Source organism: Diabrotica virgifera, chromosome 2 (genome assembly GCF_917563875.1).
Source record: "Diabrotica virgifera virgifera chromosome 2, PGI_DIABVI_V3a".
Classification (NCBI taxonomy): domain Eukaryota; kingdom Metazoa; phylum Arthropoda; class Insecta; order Coleoptera; family Chrysomelidae; genus Diabrotica; species Diabrotica virgifera.
This window is the reverse complement of record NC_065444.1, coordinates 256,932,512-256,952,774: the sequence shown is the minus strand read 5'-3', so window position 1 is coordinate 256,952,774 and position 20,263 is coordinate 256,932,512. Positions and strand designations below refer to the sequence as shown.

General features: G+C 34.0%; 1 protein-coding gene across 1 annotated transcript in view; it reads right to left on the bottom strand.

Annotated features, from left to right (window-relative positions):
* Positions 1-1,959: 1,959 nt before the first annotated feature.
* LOC114336011 (facilitated trehalose transporter Tret1-like) overlaps positions 1,960-20,263 on the bottom strand; it is a 131,772-nt gene continuing 113,468 nt past the window's right edge. The window contains exon 4 of the mRNA XM_050643160.1: positions 1,960-14,779. Within this exon, the coding sequence (XP_050499117.1) occupies positions 13,692-14,779 (1,088 nt within the window). The 3' untranslated portion in view covers positions 1,960-13,691. The remainder of the gene's footprint in view (positions 14,780-20,263) is intronic.

Sequence of the window (20,263 nt, the reverse complement as noted above, 5' to 3'; positions counted from 1 at the left end):
TAAGCTGTTATTTTTAATTAATAACAATGAGTGGTTGTATCGTATTAACGCTGCTGTAAATGTGAGTGCGAGTAAGATGCACAATTGGACTGCTGGAATAGCTTCTCTCTCGCACTCAGCATTTACAGCCCCGCACACGTGCATGCGCTTATTATTATTACTTAAAAATAACAGCTTAGTAATAAAATAATGACAAAAATTTCTTCAGGATCTTGTAGGGGGGCTTTAAACTTTGATTTAGTCATATATTGACTTTCATAATAATAACTTTTAACCGAGTTATTAAGCCTTGAAAATCGCCATTTTTCGTTTTTTTCAATTTTAAATTGCTTATAAGTCGAAAACGATAACCTTTAGAGAAAAATTATAAGAGACCTTTTTTGTCCAGAATGGTCCAAAAAATTAAAGAAAAAATTGTTTGGGCCAAAAATATTGATTCTTGCAATTTGATTAAAAAAAATTGTTAAAAAAAATGGCCCACTTTTCACTTGGGCGACTTCTTGAACCTTATTCTGGGATGTCTCACGAATGTGATTATGCAAAAAAATCTCATGGGAATATTTTTCCCTTCGAACCCGCCGTTTTCGCCTTGTCTATTTATAATGTTTATTTTAATAAGTTACAGGTGTAAAAAAAGAGAACATTTAGTGTGATTTTTAATTTCAAGTATCTCACTCAAAAGAAACTTTTTGGTTATTTTAAGGAACTTTCGGGCTCTCGGTAATAATGTAATCTTTTATTCTGCTTTTAAATTTTTCAAAAATACTTGGTTTTCTTAAGATTCGGAAAAAATTAATACATTTAAAACACATTGATGCAAAATTTGGCGCCTATGCCCTTAACCTTCGGTGACCAAGGGGGGTAAATTTGGACCCCAGCGTATGTTTTTCTTTAATAAATTCAAAAGTATTTTCAATTTTTAACTCATTATTTTTTTATTTGATTTTAATATCATTCTAGGTATCCTCATATTTTGAAATAAAAAAAAAGTTTTTTTTTCATATAAGTCATTTCACAAAAAAGTCATATATTTTACGAATAAAAAATATATTCTGAGCTTAATGTTTAGTAGAATACCGTCTATTATGTGGAATTCCAAGTAGCTTTACACTGCGCGTTATAAAAATCTATTTTTAGACTGTGGTGCCTGTTATGTACTAATCATGACATTCCTGTCAGCTACAGTTAGTCATTATTATTATTACCTGGCGTATATTATTATAGTTTTTTAGCATTTTGTGTACATATAAGATATGGCCCGCAAATATCTTACTGATAGTCTGGGCTGATTATCGGAGAATAGGCCATTTTTGGGAAAACTTATTTACCAGCAATTTTTTTGCTGGAATCGAATTATAAGATCCTATTTATTAATAATATAGGTATGCAAAGTCCTCAGATAGTGTGCTACTTTTTTTATAAACAAAATGGCGCCCGAAAATCGTGTTTTTTTCAATTGTTGCTCTATAACTCCGAAGATTTTAACTTTACAACAAAAACACCCAAATAAAAATTCACCGTGATTAAATTCTGCATAGAGACGTGTTTTTGCCGATCTGCTCCGACGAAAATTTAGCACACTATCTGCGGACTCTGCATACCTATATTATTAATATATAGGATCTTATAATTCGATTCCAGCAATAAAATTGCTGGTAAATAACTTTTCCATGAATTTTGCTAATTAGCCCAGAGTATGAGGCTGAGTTACAGGAAATTGTTACTGCTAGAGATTTTTATGATGATATAGAAGATGAAAGAGTATCAGAAAACGAGGATGTATTGTTAGATGAAGATTTAAATGCTGAAAACATTAATTCCAGGTCATTTTTGACCTGGGGTCATTTTTTACCCCCGTTGGTCATCCGTGTAACGAAAAAAGGTTGGTCATCGGAAGGTTAACTCGGTGCATGTATGTTATCAGTTTAATTAAATAAATAAAACACCTAAATAAAAAACTTATAGGTCATTATTTTTTATTACTCAAATTACTATTTATTATATATATCACAGTAATAAAAAAACTTGAATTTGAGACCTATTATAAAACTCATTAAAATAACAATGAAAACAGCTGTCACAGCTTAATACTTGAAAGAGGTCTTAGTGTACAATTTAATTGAAATCATATATATTTAATATCCACTCTATTACAATTACATAATAAATATATTTGTATTGCCTAACTAGCGAGAATAACAGATTCTATAGATTGGAAACGTTATATAAAATATTTCTACAACTAATGTGTTTGTTCAAATCTCTTTAGGAATAGGCCCTTTTTTTGGAAATTTTAAGATATAACATATTTTTAGTACTTAGCTGGCGATGTAGGTTGTCAGAATAACTTATATCGCCATATAAGTGATATATTATATCTCTCTATCTCTATCTCCATCACTTTATTGCCACTAGTTTAAGTCAAAGATAAAGCTACACACGTCCAGACCGTGCCATCCGACACGACTGACCTCCTCGACCATCTTTGTTCCTTCACACGTTCCGATATAGTTAGTCTGTCGGACTGTCGGAAAAGAACGGTTGTACAACCAAGTCGGTCCTTTTTTGTCGTACAACAAGCCTCACTCACACACACACACCAACCGTCGGGCGCAACGTTGTCGGACACGACAGTTGGGTGGTTTAGTCGGGATGTGTGTAGGTCGCTTTAGAAACTCTGATATGGTGATAAGTATTATAATGTCACATAATTCTAATGACGTTTAAAATTGAAATGTACATTAAGACCCTTAAAATATCAAAATTAAAATTACAAACGGTTGAAAGTACAAGGCACTATTTGTATCTAAGCAGTATGTTGATCTATAAAATATATGAAACACTGTATAATTTTTTACTAATGAATCACTTACAAGTTTTGAGATTCTGAGACACAACACATCGATTGAGGAAGTATCTACCTATCTCCACTATACTGGTAGTTTTCTATAAGCTATAATATTATATATACACTAATTTTTTATTTAATAACAATATAATATGTAGGCACTCAAGCAAGCGTTAAATTAGTCTATGCCTCGGAACAGAACGTGTTGTCGTTAGTTGTTAGTTCTGTTCATTTGTGCCAAATTGACAAGTGACATTTTTGGCGTATGACGTTTTGAACTTTTGACGTTGAAATACGTTGTAAAAACTTAGACATATATATTATCATAGACAGACTGTCATTCAGAGCGAAGTGACGACACCATCTTTTTTTTTTGGCTTATTGCTCTTTCACTCTCACGCATAGTAAAGCTGCGACAGTACTCCTCCCTTTCCGTACCTATACCCCCACTCAGTTTCATGTTAGTTTCTCGATACAATGTGCTAGAAAGAGATACCGCAAACATGTTCAAGAGGTCTTGTCGTCAGGAAGCGAGGAAGGGAAGGCTCAGTCTATGATAATATATATGTCTATGTGTAAAACAATTAACTACATACCCATGATACTATAAATAAAGTTACTATAAATAAAGTTACTATAAATAAAGATACTATAAATAATGTTATTTATAGTATCATGTACATACCGTTGTGCTTCCGAGGCATACATTTGTCATAGACGTATACTTATATTAACGTAGACTGAACAGTCTATAGAGCTAAGTGACGGCACAATTTTTTTCTTCGGTGTTCTTTGTGTCTTACACATAGACATAATAAGAATAGACTAGGTAAGGCATGGGCTGCTCTGTGAATAGACGTGTAACGCCAATATCAAGAACGTCATTGACCAATATTCACTAGCCATCTTTATCTGTCACATGCGCGGGATCGCTCGGTAAAAAGAGATAGATAGACCACCGATCGACTTCCCACACATTACACTATTTTGTTCAGTATGCCGAATATGCCTTGTCTATTCTTATTATGTCTATGGTCTTACATAACTAATTAATAAAATTTTAAAAAAATCGTTTATACTTTAAAAGTTAAAAGATACTCTTTGTTTATGTTTCAATATTTTCATGCATACATATTTCTGAAGTTCAAATATTTCTGCAATTTTAAAAAAAACTCCAGATTTATTCCCATTTTTGGCAAGCTGTCTTTAATATTTACATAACTAAGATAAAATCAACAATTCTAGCACAAAATAAACCTAATAAATTATACAAATAAAAACGTATCAACAAAATTAAACAATGTTTCATATTTTTTGTTGTTATATATTCACATTCTCACTTATTTGTCGAAAGCTTTTGATTTTGAGAGAAATTATTGTGTTTTTTGTAATACGACATAGCTATATCTTTTTAACAGGGGAATACGAATATCACTAAACAACTAATGGTTTCGTGACATCTCGTAACGCGATAGTCCGTAACCTCACAAATGGTAACGGATACTAGGTAACAACGTCAAACCGTAACGGCGACAGTTCGTAACTATACCTATTTGTAACGGAATAATTGGCAACGTCAACATTTAGTTTTTTTTAGCAAATTTAGCATTACTGAATGTATACAATGAACGTATTTTGCATACTTTCCTACATTAAAAGTAGTAGTAATTTTTTAAGACCACTTCTTTTTAAATATATTTCAAACATATTTTTGCATATATTTTTGTAAATATGTAGGTACAACTAAATAATAATTTTCTTCAACAAAACGAGACTGTGAATATAATACAGTGTTAAAATGATGTATTCAATAATACCTATAATGAAAATGCATTTTAGATTTAATACTAAATACACATATTACTAGTATGAAGTAAGTTTTTTTTATAAGTAGTTCCATTGGCAATTGCGACTCATCAATATTATCTTCCTATAATGTAGAAATTCAAAGGTTACGAGATATGTGCTACATGGTGCTATGATTACTCTTTTTGTTCACACATAAAATTAATTGAAATTTAATATAAAAGTACCTTAACTTTTGTTAAGGAAACTGACAAAAGTATATGGTACTACGGTTGGCACAGTCGAGAAATGTTCAGAGGGTAGAAGACAAAAACAACAAAGAAAATATTACAACGGAATACGAAAGAAGGGTGAAAGAGAGGAGGATAAAGATCAAGATGTGGAGACAAACCATAGTACTTAATATGCATATACCTAATATACCATAAATATTATATACCGAATTATATTTCGAAGAAATGTATCAAGAAATAGAAGAAGAAAGAGAAACAATAATGAACCGGGAACAACGTGAAGAATAAGAATTGACCTATGCAGAAGTAATAGATAAAATATGCAAACTAAAAAACGGGAAAACAGCGGGAGACGACGGAATATGTGCAGAACTTATAAAATACGGGGGTGAGGCACTATACAGAAAGCTTTATGAACTAATACAGAATATATGGAATAAGGAAACAATGCCCGAAGAATGGAAGAAATGAATTATTGTGACAATCCCAAAAAAAAGGAGACCACAGAATATGTAAAAACTACCGAGCAATTAATTTACTGAATGTAACATATAAAGTAATGACTGGTATAAATTAGAGACAGACTAACAATATACACAGAACAAAGTATAGGAGACTACCAGTACGGTTTCAGAAAAGGAAGATCCACGATAGATGCTATCCATACACTAAAACAAGCGATAGAGAAAACATACGAGTACGACGGAGAAGCACATATACTTTTGCTAGACTTTAAACAGGTTTTTGACAAACTAAGTAGAAGAAAAATGATCCAAGACTTACAAGAGAGCAAAATACCAAATAAAATTATAAGAATGATAGAAATAACAATGCGAGACTCACAAGCAACAATAGACACCGGAAGAGAGAGAACATAAATAATAAAAATGGAGTAAGACAAGGAGATGCGCTCTCAACGGTATTCAATCATTAGACAAGATAATAAAAAAGTTGTCAAACGCAGGAACTATAAACGAAAATGTAGTACAAATAATTGGATATGCGGACGATATAACCATAGTAGCAACAAATAAAAGAGCATTAAAGAAAACTTTCCAAGAAATAGAAAACGAATCCAAACTGAGAGGACTGGAAATAAATGAAAATAAAACAAAATACATGAATGTAAGTAAGAAAAAGAAGACACAACTGACAGAAATGACAATAGACGCACACAGCTTCGAAGATGTTGAAACGTTCAAATATTTGGGAGTATAGTCAACAGAAGAAATGAAAGTGTATATATGAAAAGAAGAATTCAAGCAGGAAACAAAGCATTCTACAAAAATAAAAAAAATTTCAAAGATAAGAAGATAAGCCGAAATACAAAAATGAAAATCTACAAAACGACCATAAGACCAATAGTGCTATATTCTTTGGAGACATTCACATTAACTGCAAGAGAAGAAGAGCAGCTGAAAGTTTTTGAGAGAAAAATTATGAGAAAAATTCTGGGTCCAAAGAGGAAAAACGAAGAGGAGGCAAGACAATGGATGAACCACGAAATACAAGAATGGATGGGTCAAGAGAACATAGTTAGAGCAATAAAGCATAGAGAATTAGATGGTATGGACACATAATGAGAAGAGAGAACAATCCGTTAAGAGTTATAACCGAATGGATACCACCAGGTACAAGAACCAGAGGCAGGCCTAAACTCAGATGGAGTCAACAAGTGGAAGAAGACTTAAGAAGTATGGAAATTAGAAATATAGGAAGGAAAATCAAAGAGATAGAAGAATGGAGAAAGGTAGTGGAAACAGCGAAGTCACACCAGCAACTGTAAAACCAAACTCAGAATGGGATGATCCCCCACAAAAAGGATCTTCAACTGAAAACAGCTTCAGCTTCCTCGGGAGCGTATAGCTTGTAATATATAATATTATATACCAAAAACTGTACTGTGAGACAAACAATTAGACAATCAATCATTCATCCAAGGGTTATGAGATCAAAGTAAGAGAAACAAACATATTAAGGTATCTTTTCCTTACTGCTTGTGAAAAACGAAGGTAAATATTCTGTCGTAAAGCATGACACGATTTAAACTACTTATTAAAAGAACCTGTATATAAAGTCTTACATGAAAGGCCATTACGATAATAAATATGAATGTTAGTATTTTTAATGAAATGATATTCTAAATGACATTCTTGGCACAATCTTAAAAGCATAAAACTATATGTAGGGGCTGACATAAATATACTACGTAATAAAATTGTCTAATTTATCTACATGAAGGACGAAGGCTAATAAATACAAAGTTGAAATCTACAGGTAAAAGTATTAAAACCTCTGTTTCATATATTCTATCTACAATTTGTTTCTAATTGCTTAAAATAATAAACTCTCAAGGGATAAAGAAATATTCACACCTCGTTTAACTCGCCATTCTGTGACGCGTGTTTCGCTATTTTTAGCTCTTCAGACAGACCTTGCTACAAAAACGAGGTAGAGAACATCCTTTTCGTATAACGGTGGTTAATACACAACCATGCAGTCATTCACAGACTAGCGCATATAACCCATATACATATTATGTATAGACATAAAATCTCATCCTAATCCATTTTAAAACGAAAGCTTTCAACCAGTGATTTCTACCAGTCCTCAAACACGGAATATAAAGCTTAACTCTCACAAAAACATCAGCGGAAAAATTAAGGAAACAACGTAAAATAGAGAGATCAATGCTTGGAATAAGCTTAAGAGATGTACTAAGAAACGAGGAAGTCCATATATGAACAGGAATGGAAGATATTATCGAACGCATTACAAGAAAAAATGAAGATTGGCGGGATATGTTGCAAGAATGAAAGATGACAGGTGAAAAAAAATTGTTTGAGTGGAGACCACGGACAGACAAGCGAAGTCCCCCCCCAATGCGATGGAGGCCTCAAAAGAATTGTGTCCAATTGGATAGCAAAGGCGCAGAACAGAAGAAGATTGATATATCTAGACGAGACCATGTTCAACAATGTTAAATACATAGTTAAATAGCATTACTTTGTCGGAAATTGTTGGTTGTCAGGTCTCTCAACTGAAAATCCCAACTTCCAACTGAAAATTCCAACAGCGCTGTTGAAAAAGCCTGAAACGGTGGAAACAGCTGTCCGGCGATTGTGCATCCCTCTGAATCAAAAACAAGCAAAACCATCATTTACTTTTCTATCTTTACTCAGATCTGAGTACTAGAAAGTTCCTCTTCTGTCCTTTTCCGAGACGAACGAAAACGGAATGTGATTGCAAGGAATCCTTTTTGTTTTCTATATTCGTCGTCTGCGGTCTTATAAATTGTTAAAGTCGCAGATTAAGGATGTACCAGAATGAACTTTCAACATGAAAAGTCTCAGATTTAAATTACTATTTACCATTTTAATGGTGGATTCTGCATCTGAGACTCTTCAATTTGTTAAGAGATGTCGCTGGATCGCGTCCCAATGGGAATTTGAATGATCTTTCAAATTCCCCTTAAATTGATGACTGAGCTGTTGTTCGATTCAGAGGAGTGCACGCTAGCGCTGTTGAAAAAGCCTGAAACGGTGGAAACAGCTGTCCGGCGATTGTGCATCCCTCTGAATCAAAAACAAGCAAAACCATCATTTATTTTACAAAACATTTAATTTTATTTATAGCCTTTCATTTAATTTCTAATCAAGATTTTGTCAATGGCTCGTATTAAAAATATTTTTAGATTAGCTGGTGAAAAGTGAGGCACACATTATAATATAGTCTAAGAGTTTTTGGAGTGATATGTTACACACCTAATTTATATATCAAGAAAATAAATGACATGGCACACATCTTATGGAAAATATAATGTCACTTAAATGCGACAAAATTTACATGAATAGGTTGATCTCCAAATTACAATCATTTCATATAATTGCGCTAACTCTGAATTTTGATTAATAACCGCGTAAATTGTAATTAAAGTTTATCTAAATGACATATAACATAAAAGTCAATAAAACTCTCATTCATAAATACTATTAGTCTAGTGGCTATTGAAAACAGCTTAACCCAGCGTGATCTAAGCGGATTAGAGGAACTATATACTTTTGTACCACTGAGAGAATTATACCTACTTTATTATCTATAAGATAAGAGTAGCCTCTGCCTTAATAACTGAAGAAAGATTTATGAACTAGCGATTCACAAAATCTTTTCTCTCTCTTTGACTCACGTACATTCCCATTTGATTTTAGATTTATTTATAGCAATTTACGCGGTTATTAATCAAAATTCAGAGTTGACGTAATTATATGACATGATTGTAATTTCGAATTTTGTAAGTTTCGATTTTAATTTTGACGAATTTATTCATGTAAATTTTATTTTTGTGACATGTAATATTTATAAAGGCAGTTCTACATTATGCCATTTTCATGGTAGGCAAGAGCCATGCAAGGCAGATCATGCAACTGCGCATGCCCACGCGCTATTTCCATGCAATTCCTGTGCTAGACGAAAAATAGACCGGGATAGTGTGACGTCAAAACGTCAAATTTTTTCCAAACACGTTGTGTCTAGGTATACGCTAACGTGTACGCAAATAAAAAAGTTAGGTAGAATTAAACGTCATAACAAATATTTTTCTATCAAACAAACACTAAACATATCAAAATAGCGTGTATCAAAATATACAGTCACTGCCCACGCTAAATAGTCACTAGCTTGATGAAGTTTAACTTTTTTATTTACGTACATTTTAGCGTGTACCTAGACACAACGTGTTTGGAAAACTATTTTTGACGTTTTGACGTCACGACTATCACGGTCCATTAAAACATGTTCTATTTTTCATGCTATTTTGATGCAAGTTGTCAAATTTCATGTTGCCAATATAACAACATTTACAGTTTAGAGTAAAACTTAACCTTATTGTGTAAATTTAAATGTTATTTATTGGAAGTAATAATATTTTGAGATTTATACTTGAATATATTTAATGTTGGAGTGAAATTTCCCAGTGAAATATCTAAAGTTAATGTTTTGGTATATGTATTTCTTTTGTTGGCAACAATGAAGGTGGTATCAAAAATTGCACAGAAATAGCTCTGATGTAAAAAGGGCAGGCTAGGCAAGATATATTCCATGCAATACGGACTTGCATAGCATGAGACTTGCATAGCCTTGATGTAAAGCTGCTTTAAGTGACATTCTATTTTCTATAGAAGATGTGTGTAGTGTTCTTCATCAACTTGCTTTTTAAAACAATACGTATATTTTCTTTTAGATTGCTATTTTGTTTTTTGTGTCAATAATAAATATGGAAATGTTAGTCTAAAAGTTAATTTTAAGTTGATGCTATGCCTATAGCCAATATGGCTAACAACGATAACTGATTCGTCAGTTAACTTAAACTTTATTAAATATTTTCCTAACATTTTGGTTTATGTCTTTGGTCCAAAAATAGATGGTAGTCTTTTAAATTTATCGAAAAATATAAATATATTTCGTAATTATATAAATTTTCTAGGTATTCATCGTCAGCCCAGAAATAAGTTTGGTTGTGAAAAATAAAGACAATTTTTATCGCTGTTAAAAATTAACTACAATTTTTAAAACACTTTGTATATGTAAAATTTTAACAGAAGCGTGTGACACGTCAAAGGACACATCTAATTATAGCAAATACTATTGACTGTAATGCATACAACTCTTGACATTTCCCATTACATTTGAGGAAGCAAATAATATAGCGCCATCTAGTGGTGTGCGGTGATAACCAGAGCAATCTAACCTTACATTTATAAAATTGCTTTATTTTTGAGAGATGTCGCTAGATTGCGTCTCAAAAGGTGGAATCATTGTATCGCGATGGTTTCCCTTAACCGGCAGATTGTTTATGTTCCTTTCAGAGTTGTGACTGCATAGCTTCACTGAGGAGGCATGAGGATGCTGAACTAGCTATATGGAGATGGTGGTCCAACTCTGAATCGAATATAAACAAAAACTGCCTTTATCTTTTCCATTGTTACTCATTTTTGAGTATTTAGAAACTGTCTTTCGGTCCTTTTCCTAGACGAAGAGAAGGTAAATGCGTGGCCTAAGTGTCCTCTATTTGCTTTCTCCTATTTTCGTCGTATCTGTGATTATATATTGTAAAATCCGGAGATACGGGATGCAGCCAGAAAGCAGTTTATTAACGAAAAGTCTTAGATTTAAAATATTGTTTATTATATTTTTATTTCAATTATTTTGATTGTTTAAAAAGTAGTAAACTTTGTATCTAGGGCTTTTCGTTGTTTTCCTCGTAATACGAGAGATGTTGCTAGATTGCGTCTCAAAAGGTTGAATCATTGTATCGCGATGGTTTCCCTTAAATAGGCAGATTGTTTATGTTCCTTTCAGAGTTGTGACTGCATAGCTTCACTGAGGAGGCATGAGGACGTTGAAATAGCTATATGGAGATGGTGGTCCAACTCTGAATCGAATATAAACAAAAACTGCCTTTATCTTTTGCTTTATTTTTGTTTTTGTATAAGTGTTTGAACTATTGTTATTTTAATTTAATTTAGCAAAATTAGCTCGTTATTAAAAACTTTATAAAATTAAATTTGAATGTTTACGTCAAATTTTACATTTTCAAAACATAGTTTCACTTCAAGCCGACAGTGGCGCTAGTGGCAACGTGCTTCCAGATTTCTGTGGGAGTTGAATGTATTACAGTCAATAGTATTTGATTATAGTTTCACGCCATGTAAAATCCATAGATATAACAGAATAGATTAGGCCAGTTCGAAAAATAGCGTAACGCGGAACAGTTCGGGTCGGTGGTCTATTTATCTCTCTCTACCGGCGCTTAGCTTTCTCTCTCTAGCATATGATGGCCGCCGCCTGTGTGTCACTGTCGTTCCGTTATTCCCACCTCTTGGTAGATACGCTCACACTCGCACGACAGACAAAGATAGCTAGACCACCGTACTTGATATCGGCGTTACACCCCGATGCATTGAGTGGCATATGACTAGCCTGATCTATTTTCTTTACATATATCTGGTAAAATCTCGGTTTAAATGCTGCTTTTTATGTCAAACGTCACGTTCCACGTCAATTTTTAAGTTTTACGCCACATTTGACGTGAAAGTAGCCATTTTACTGGACGTGAAACATGACATTTGACGTGGCAAGTAACATTTAAGTGACATTTGACGTAAATCATTTGAAAAAGCGCAGCGGTACCTAAAAGTAATTTAGCTATTACAAAATAAAAACTAAGAAACATTTTTAGGTAGGCTCCTTGGTACTTTCAATACAGTATCCTCCATAACTCGTTAAAAATTGATAGTGCCAATATGATAATTCCAATGAAATGGATTGGATATCAATTCCAATGATATAGCCAATCGAAAAGTTATGCTAAGAATCATGAACACCGACTTTTTTAGCACATCAATGCTGACAAAGTTCCTGGATAAAGCAGATATGGTTAGACCATAGACGTATATATTAACATATGTATTATTGTTAATATACAAGTTAGACGACTCAGTAAATTATTTAACGTGTTTAAGTGACAAGTGACAAGCGCTCTGGGGACACACGTTAATATTTGTGCGAATAAATTGTTAAAATCTACTCATAGATTAGAGAAAAATTGCTTTTGACCAAAGTTAATCACAATGTAATGATCATAAACAACATATATCGGATAAGTACTTATTTCTGGACGGAGAAAGTAATAAAAGGATCTACATTAAGCTTATTTTCACATACACGCAAATTCCTACTATCTATGTAATTGCTAACAACTTTTTTCAAAAACATCACTATACATAAAAAAATAAACATCTTTGACTCATTTCTTCGTACAATATTTGAAACAAATAAAATATTGTGTTAAAAACTTAGGTTTGAATAAGTCTACTGAGAATATTAATAGCGAAAATAAATAATTATATAATAAGGGGCAAAATATTACACATTTTTATTTAGATCTCAGATTGCACTCGATGTTTATAACATTTAGGCATTTTATTTATAATATTGCACAATAATTATGCTGTCGTTATCTTCAAATAAACGTGTAATGACGTAAAATGACATTGAAAGCTTTAAAATATGGCAACATCGCTGTAAAATGTCAAATTTGTCATTGAGGTAATATATTTTGACATCTTCGTGGTCAAAAAGCTCAAAATTTTTATTGTATTTGACGTACATTCGGTGTTTTTGATGAGGCACTCAGTTTCATGAAGCGGACGGACGTAGCTCGGCGGTCAGGTACTGGCTTCATAAGCCAGAGCGCATGAGTTCGAATCTCGGCACCAACAACGACATTTTTAGTTCTATACGAGCCGTTCACCGTGCTTCAGAAGCCGTCGGTCCGCCTGGTAGAGCTAGTGTACATCGACACTAGTTACTTGAAAGAGGGTTAAAGATGCAATTGGCGCCGGAATAATCCGAAAGGATCTCTCCGGCAAAAATGCCATACAATATTATTATTATAGCTTGATGAAGATAATATAGGTATATTAAATTTATTTAAACTAGTTTAAATAAAGAACTAAAACTAATAGGTTTAAAATAATAATATATTGTTAAAATATCACAAAAGAATTCAGAGATCTAAATAAAATATGTATTTGTCAGTGCAGTTTTGAATTCAACTAAATGAACTATGTATAATAAATTCTACTATAACACTTCTTTTCAACGAAAAAGTACGTACGTAAATATTTTTTCTTTTGTCATGTACGAGGATAGCTACGAATTTTAAACCAATCACAAAAAGGACGGCTTCAAAAAATATCCTAGTGTTTGATACGGAATTACTCGTGTGAACCCCATGATTTTTCTTAATATTTTTCTGGGCCCTTAGTTTTTTCAGGAACATATCTCCGCTTAGAACTAAATTGCAACAACCCTCCATTTTTAAGTATATCTTGAATTTCGCTAAAGCTTCTACCTTTCGTTTCTGGTACAAAAAGAATAATCATGATAGCAGCTAGTAAGCAATAAGCAGCAAACAACCAAAAAGTTTTTCCTTTGCCCACTGCGTCTGTTACGTTATTAAAGAATTTGGTGAGAAAGAAACCCAACAACCAACTTAAGCTGGTGATGATCGTGGTAGCTGTTTCTTTAACGTAACTAGGAAGCATTTCGCTGGTGATAGTCCACGGTACTGACATACCAAAGTTAAAGAAGAAGATAAAGAAGATTAAACTCGCGAGAGGTAACCAGTAAATAGGCTTTGTGCTTATGGTTGTTTCTTCTAATAGGAAAAAGAATGTTCCTAGAGATATTAAGGAGAGACACATGCCGAAACATGAAACTATCAGTAACGTCCTTCGGCCAAATCTGTCCACCAAGAAAGGGGATATGAAACTGGTTGTTAGGATAAAGATAGATATTACCAGTGATGATATTTCGTCTGATAACTTGGAACCAGAAGCTTGGAATATCAGTTGCATGTAGAAGAATAGAGCGGAAAATCCACAAAGTTCTTGAGTAAACACCAGCAATAAACAAATTATAAATGCTCTTCTTACGAAATCAGTAGCAAATAGATCCGTAATACCTCTGTTGATTTCTTGCTGCTTTAATTGATTACTGATTACACCTATCTCCTCTTGGACTTCTTCGTGCGTCTTAGATCTTAACAGCATTAAAGCCTGTGTAGCTTTCTCCATGTTGTTCTCGCCGACCAGATAATATGGCGAGTCTGGAGCTACGAGTATGAAGAGAACGAAGAATATTGTTGGAAACATGGCTATCATTAGATTAAAGGCCTTGTAGGACATGAAGGGTCCAGCTGCGTACACTAAAAAGTTTCCGAAGGACCAGAAGACATTGATGGCCTGGGATAACATTCCTCTATTGTAGTCTTCTGATATTTCTCCTATGTAAATTGGCAAAAGGGCGTAACCAGCTCCAAGTGATATACCTTAAAGAAAAATAAAATAAAAAATGTAAATAAGGAATATAATAAAATAAAATGTAAAAAAAAATCAATGGGAAAATCCCAATAGTTGGCTGTATCTTCTTCTTCATGTGCCATCTCCTCTAAGAAGGTTGGCAACCATCACGGCAATTCGCACTTTCGATACCGCTGCTCTAAAGAGATCAGCAGAAGTGCAATTAAACCAAGCTCTCAAATTGTTTAACCAGGAGATGCGTCTTCTTCCGCGACTCCTTCTACCCTGTATTCTTCCTTGCATTATCAATTGTAACAAGTTATAACGCTCGCCCCTCATAACATGTCCCAGATATTGCAGTTTTCTGACTTTAATTGTATTTAAAACCTCTTTATCTTTTCCCATTCTTCTCAACACCTCGATATTCGCGACTCTATCCACCCAACTTATTCTTAATATTCTTCTGTAGCCATAACTCGAAGGCTTCTAATCTGTCCGAAACATCCTTCTTTAATGTCCAAGCCTCCAACCCATAGAATAATACGGAGAACACGTAGCATCTCAGAAGTCTTATCTTTAAAGAAATTGTAATGTCCCTGCTACAGAGTACTTTTTTTAGTTTGTTGAAAGCATTTCTTGCCTGTCCTATTCTTGCTTTAATCTCTTCTGTGTACTCATTAGTTTCATTAATTATTGTACCCAAATATTTATATTTTTCAACCTTTTTAATTTGTTCTCCATGTATTGTTATGCTTTCTTGGCGCTGTTGAACTTTTGTGATTACCATAAATTGTGTCTTTTTTGTGTTTAGGGACAGTCCGTTTTCTTGGCTGACTTCTACCACTCTGTCAACCATTTGTTGCAAATCCTCAAGACATTCGGCTAATAAAATAGTGTCGTCGGCAAACCGTATATTATTGATTGGTCGACCATTTACTTTTATTCCCGTGGTTAGGTCTTCTAGTGCTTCCTGGATTATTTCCTCTGAATACAAATTGAACAAAGTAGGAGACAGGACACAGCCCTGTCTGACGCCCCTCTCAATACGTATTTCATTTGAAAAGGCGTTGTTCTCTTTTACCACAGCGATCTGATTATAATAGATAGCACTAATGATCCTGATGTCCCTCATATCTAAGTTTTTCTTTTCAAGTAATTCGATAAGGCGGTTATGTCTGACCTTATCGAAGGCTTTGTTGTAATCCAAGAAACACATATATACTGGCTGATTAACATCCATGCACCTTTGCACAAGTACATTTACAGCGAACAGGGCTTCCCTCGTTCCCATTGCATTTCTAAATCCAAATTGCGTGTCGCTTATGTCCTGCTCAAGTTTGTTATGTATTCTCCGGTGTATAATTTTTAAAAATATTTTAAGTGTATGACTCATTAAACTTATTATCCGGTGGTCTTGGCATTCTTTTGCATTTGGTTTTTTTGGCAGTGTTATGAACGTTGACAGCAGCCAATCTCTGGGAATGATTCCTGTACTGTATATTGTATTAAATAAGTCGACCAATATTCCAATTTGCTGGTCCTCTATTAACCGTATTATGTCTACAGGTATTTGGTCAGGACCTGTTGCCTTGTTGTTCTTTGTTCGCTTTATCGCCTCTAGTACCTCATCTTCTGTTATGTCTGGGCCGTTGTCGAACTTTTCCTGCTCTAGTACTATTTCAGTCCGTTCGTCTTTAAATAGCTCTTGAATATATTCCTGCCATCTTTTAAGCCTTTCACCGACGTCTATAATTATTTTTCCGTTTTTATCCAGCAGTATGTTTGATTTTTTCTTAATATTAGTGCCTGTTATTTCACTAATTTTCTTATGAAGGTTTAAGTTATCATGTTTCTCTACCAACTGTTCAATCTCTGTGCATCTGTCACTATACCATCTTTCCTTTGCCTCTCTGATCTTTCTCCTTATTTCTGTGTGTATAATATTATACATGTTTTTGTCTTTGGTTTTATAAGATCGCCTTGCTTCCATGAGATCTAGAATCTCCTCGGTCATCCATTCATTTTTATTCTTAATTAGTTTAGGTGTAAGTGTTGTCTCACATGTGCGGATAAGAGCATCTTTTAACATGTGCCATTTCCTGTTCGCATCTTCAGTAGGAATAATTTCTATTTTGGTGAGCTCTTCTTTAATTTTTAGTGTGACTTGCTCTTTTGTTGATGGATCTCTCAAACGAGATACTTGTATCGTCTCTACTTTAGTTTTAACCACAGGCTTCTTTAGATTAATTCTAAACCTTCCTACAACTGGGTTGTGATCTGATCTCACATCAGCTCCAGGGTATGATTTTACTGATTTTATGGAATTTCGGTATCGTTTGCAGATGAGAAGGTAGTCAATTTGGTTTCTGATGACGTTATGTTGGTTGTCTGCTGGTGATTTCCATGTATAGAGTCTCCTGGTCGGCAGATCATAATAAGTATTCGTGACAATAAAATCGGTCTCTTGGCAGAATTGAGCCAATCTTTCTCCTCTCTCGTTACGAGTGCCCAGTCCAAAGTTTCCAATAAAATCACCTTGACTTCCTCTACCGATTTTTGCATTTAGATCTCCCATTACTATTGTAACGTCTCTAGACTTGGTTACTTCTAAAGCTTGTTGTAATTCGTTATAAAACTGTTCGAGCTCTTCATCCGATTTATCTGCTGTGGGAGCATATACTTGAATTATATTGACTCTAGACTGGGCTGTTTTGAGTGTTACCATCATAACTCTATCCGAGATGGGTAAGAAGCCAGTTACAAATTTCTGGGTGGTTTTATCAACTAATATCGCTACCCCGTTCCAGTGATTTGGGTCATTGTCATTACCAGAGTAGTATATCTTTGTTTGGCCTACTAATATGTCACCTGAATTGGGCCATCTGGTCTCACTTAATCCTAATATTTTTATGTTAAGTCTTTCCATTTCCTGAATGACATTATGGACTTTACCTGCTTGGTATATTGACTTAACATTCCACGTGCCTACCTTCATGCACTTTTTGTCGATTTTAGTCTTCTTTTTGGACGATGTGTTACTGATGGGTATTTCACAGGGATTTCGTTTGATATCGACCTGAGAGGCCCTGTGGTCTATCTGTGATTTGCCTCCCCTGCCGGATCTTGGTCTCCGATATCCATGATCAGTAACAGAGTTACTTTTTTGTACAGCCATGACAATTGTACTAGGGATATCCGTATATGATCTTTAATGTAGTGGTTTCCCCTTGCCTTCTACATCCTTATGCCGTTGACCGTTTTTTTTTTGTTCATCCGCCTTCGAGGCCGATTTCTCAACCCCAGGACAAAAGAGTGCCCTACCACTTACTAACTCATCCATACCTTGGATATACAATTTGACAAGGGTGACATGACACCCTTGTCAAATTGTATATCCACTTCCTAATTTCTCAGTTGGTCTGTGCCCATTGAATTGGCAAGTACCTAGCATCTTCGAGCAGGGAACCATGGCACCCTTTTAGCATGTGTTCCACTTTATCTATTAACATCGACTTGTAGTCATAACATTTTAAGATATTACATTATGTAAACCATATACGATGATGTTAACACTATTTACAGTGTGCTAGTTTCAAAATACTCGGCAGGATGCACTGAAGATGTTCTGTTTAGAACGAAAACGTTCTGCCATCCATGACATTTTATAGTTTTAAATAAACGATTTTATACCAGAATACATCTCGAAGTTTTTACTTCTGTATTGGTTTTTTAAAATAAAATGTGTATTATAACGTTATAAACGTCACATTTGTTATTTTTCTTTAAATCAATATTTTATTCAAATTTCTGTTGATTTTATTCATTTGTTAACTTTCTGTATTGTTTTACTACTTTTATTTTAAAAATAGTTGTTGTCTCGACTTTGTTATTAACTAAATTTTTGTTTAGTCATTATTTATCAATTAAAATTTTTGTTTATTTCAGTTCTATACACATTTACCCTTTGTATACCGCCATATTCATAGCCCGTAGTTAGCGTAACTAGCGACAAAGTCTATTCATCTGTTGGCAACTCTTTTTCGTCTGTCAGTTTCACAAATAAGGTGCAGAAGTGAGAAAGTTTTTTCTGTAGCTTCTGTGTATTTAAAGTGGAGTTTAAATACACAAAATGGCCTTTCTGTTTCGAAATTCAGTTATATTCTACAAGAAAAAAAAATTTCGTGTATTCGGCTGTATAAAATGTATAACAAAACTTTTATTAAAAAATCCTTTCTTCTTCTTCTTTTTTTAATGTGCCTCCAGTAAGTTATCGTTCCATCGTTTTCGTGGTCTTACCACTGATCATCTTCCTATTGGGGAACCGTCCCTCGCCGTCCCGTCCTTACTAGACTATTTGTTGTCATTCGGCTTATGTGGTCATTCCATTCTATTCTTCTGTTTCTTACCCAGTTATTAATGTTGTCTATCGTATATCTGTACTTCTAGCTCTGTCCCATAGAGACTTACCATCGATTTTTCGAAGGGTTTTCATCTCAGCTATTTCGAGCAATCTTTTTGTTCTCTCTGTGTCCAGTCGTGTTTCTGCCGCGTATGTCATTATTGGTCTGATGACTGTTTTATAAATTCTGCCTTTCATTTCTTTTTCGATATTTTTATTTCTCCATATTGTCTCATTCAGGCAACCTGCGGCTCAGTTTGCTTTATTCACTTGATCTTCTACTTCTGTTTTGAGCCTTCTGTAGCTAGATAGTGTGATGCCTAGATATTTAAACTCCATCACTTGTTCTATTACCCTCCAGCTCCAATTTACATCTTATTGGATTTGTTGTTATAACCATGCATTTTGTCTTTTTTGGGGAAATTAACATGCTAAATTTTCTAGCGGTTATATTAAATTGGTGCAGCATACGTTATAAATAATCTTCATTTTGAAAGATTAGTATTGCGTGGTCTGCATAGCAGATTATTTTAAGTTGTTTTTCTCCCATTTGGTATCCTTTTTTAGTTCTTACTTTTTTATTATTTCAGCCATAATCAGGTTGAACAATAGAGGACTCAAATAACCCCCCTGTCTTATCCCATTATATCTTCAATTGGGTCAGTTAGTTCATCTTCTTCTAAAATCCTTTCTTGAGGTATATTTATGTAAAATAATTCTTTCGGGCTAGAACGCATAACGTTTTCGATTAAAAAATCATCTTCAGTGCTGCTACTAGGTATACAGGTTTAAACTATACATGGGTGAAAACCCTTTAAATGTTGTTAAATTGGTTTTAAGTTACATGGTTCCTGATAACTTTATAGGATGATAATTTTTTTGTAGATTCACTTCAAGGCAGCCTAAACGCCCAACAAGGGTTACAGGCCCGGAGACGTAGTCTCTAAACGGATTTTAGGTAGCAACAACAAAAAATTTGTATTCAAAAGTCAATTAACATAATACAACGAATAATTAGCAATATGACGATTCTATACAACGATCTTCGATAAAAAATATAGGTTAACAACCAGTTCTCCGAACATTTTACGATAAATAAGGGAGTAAGGCAAAG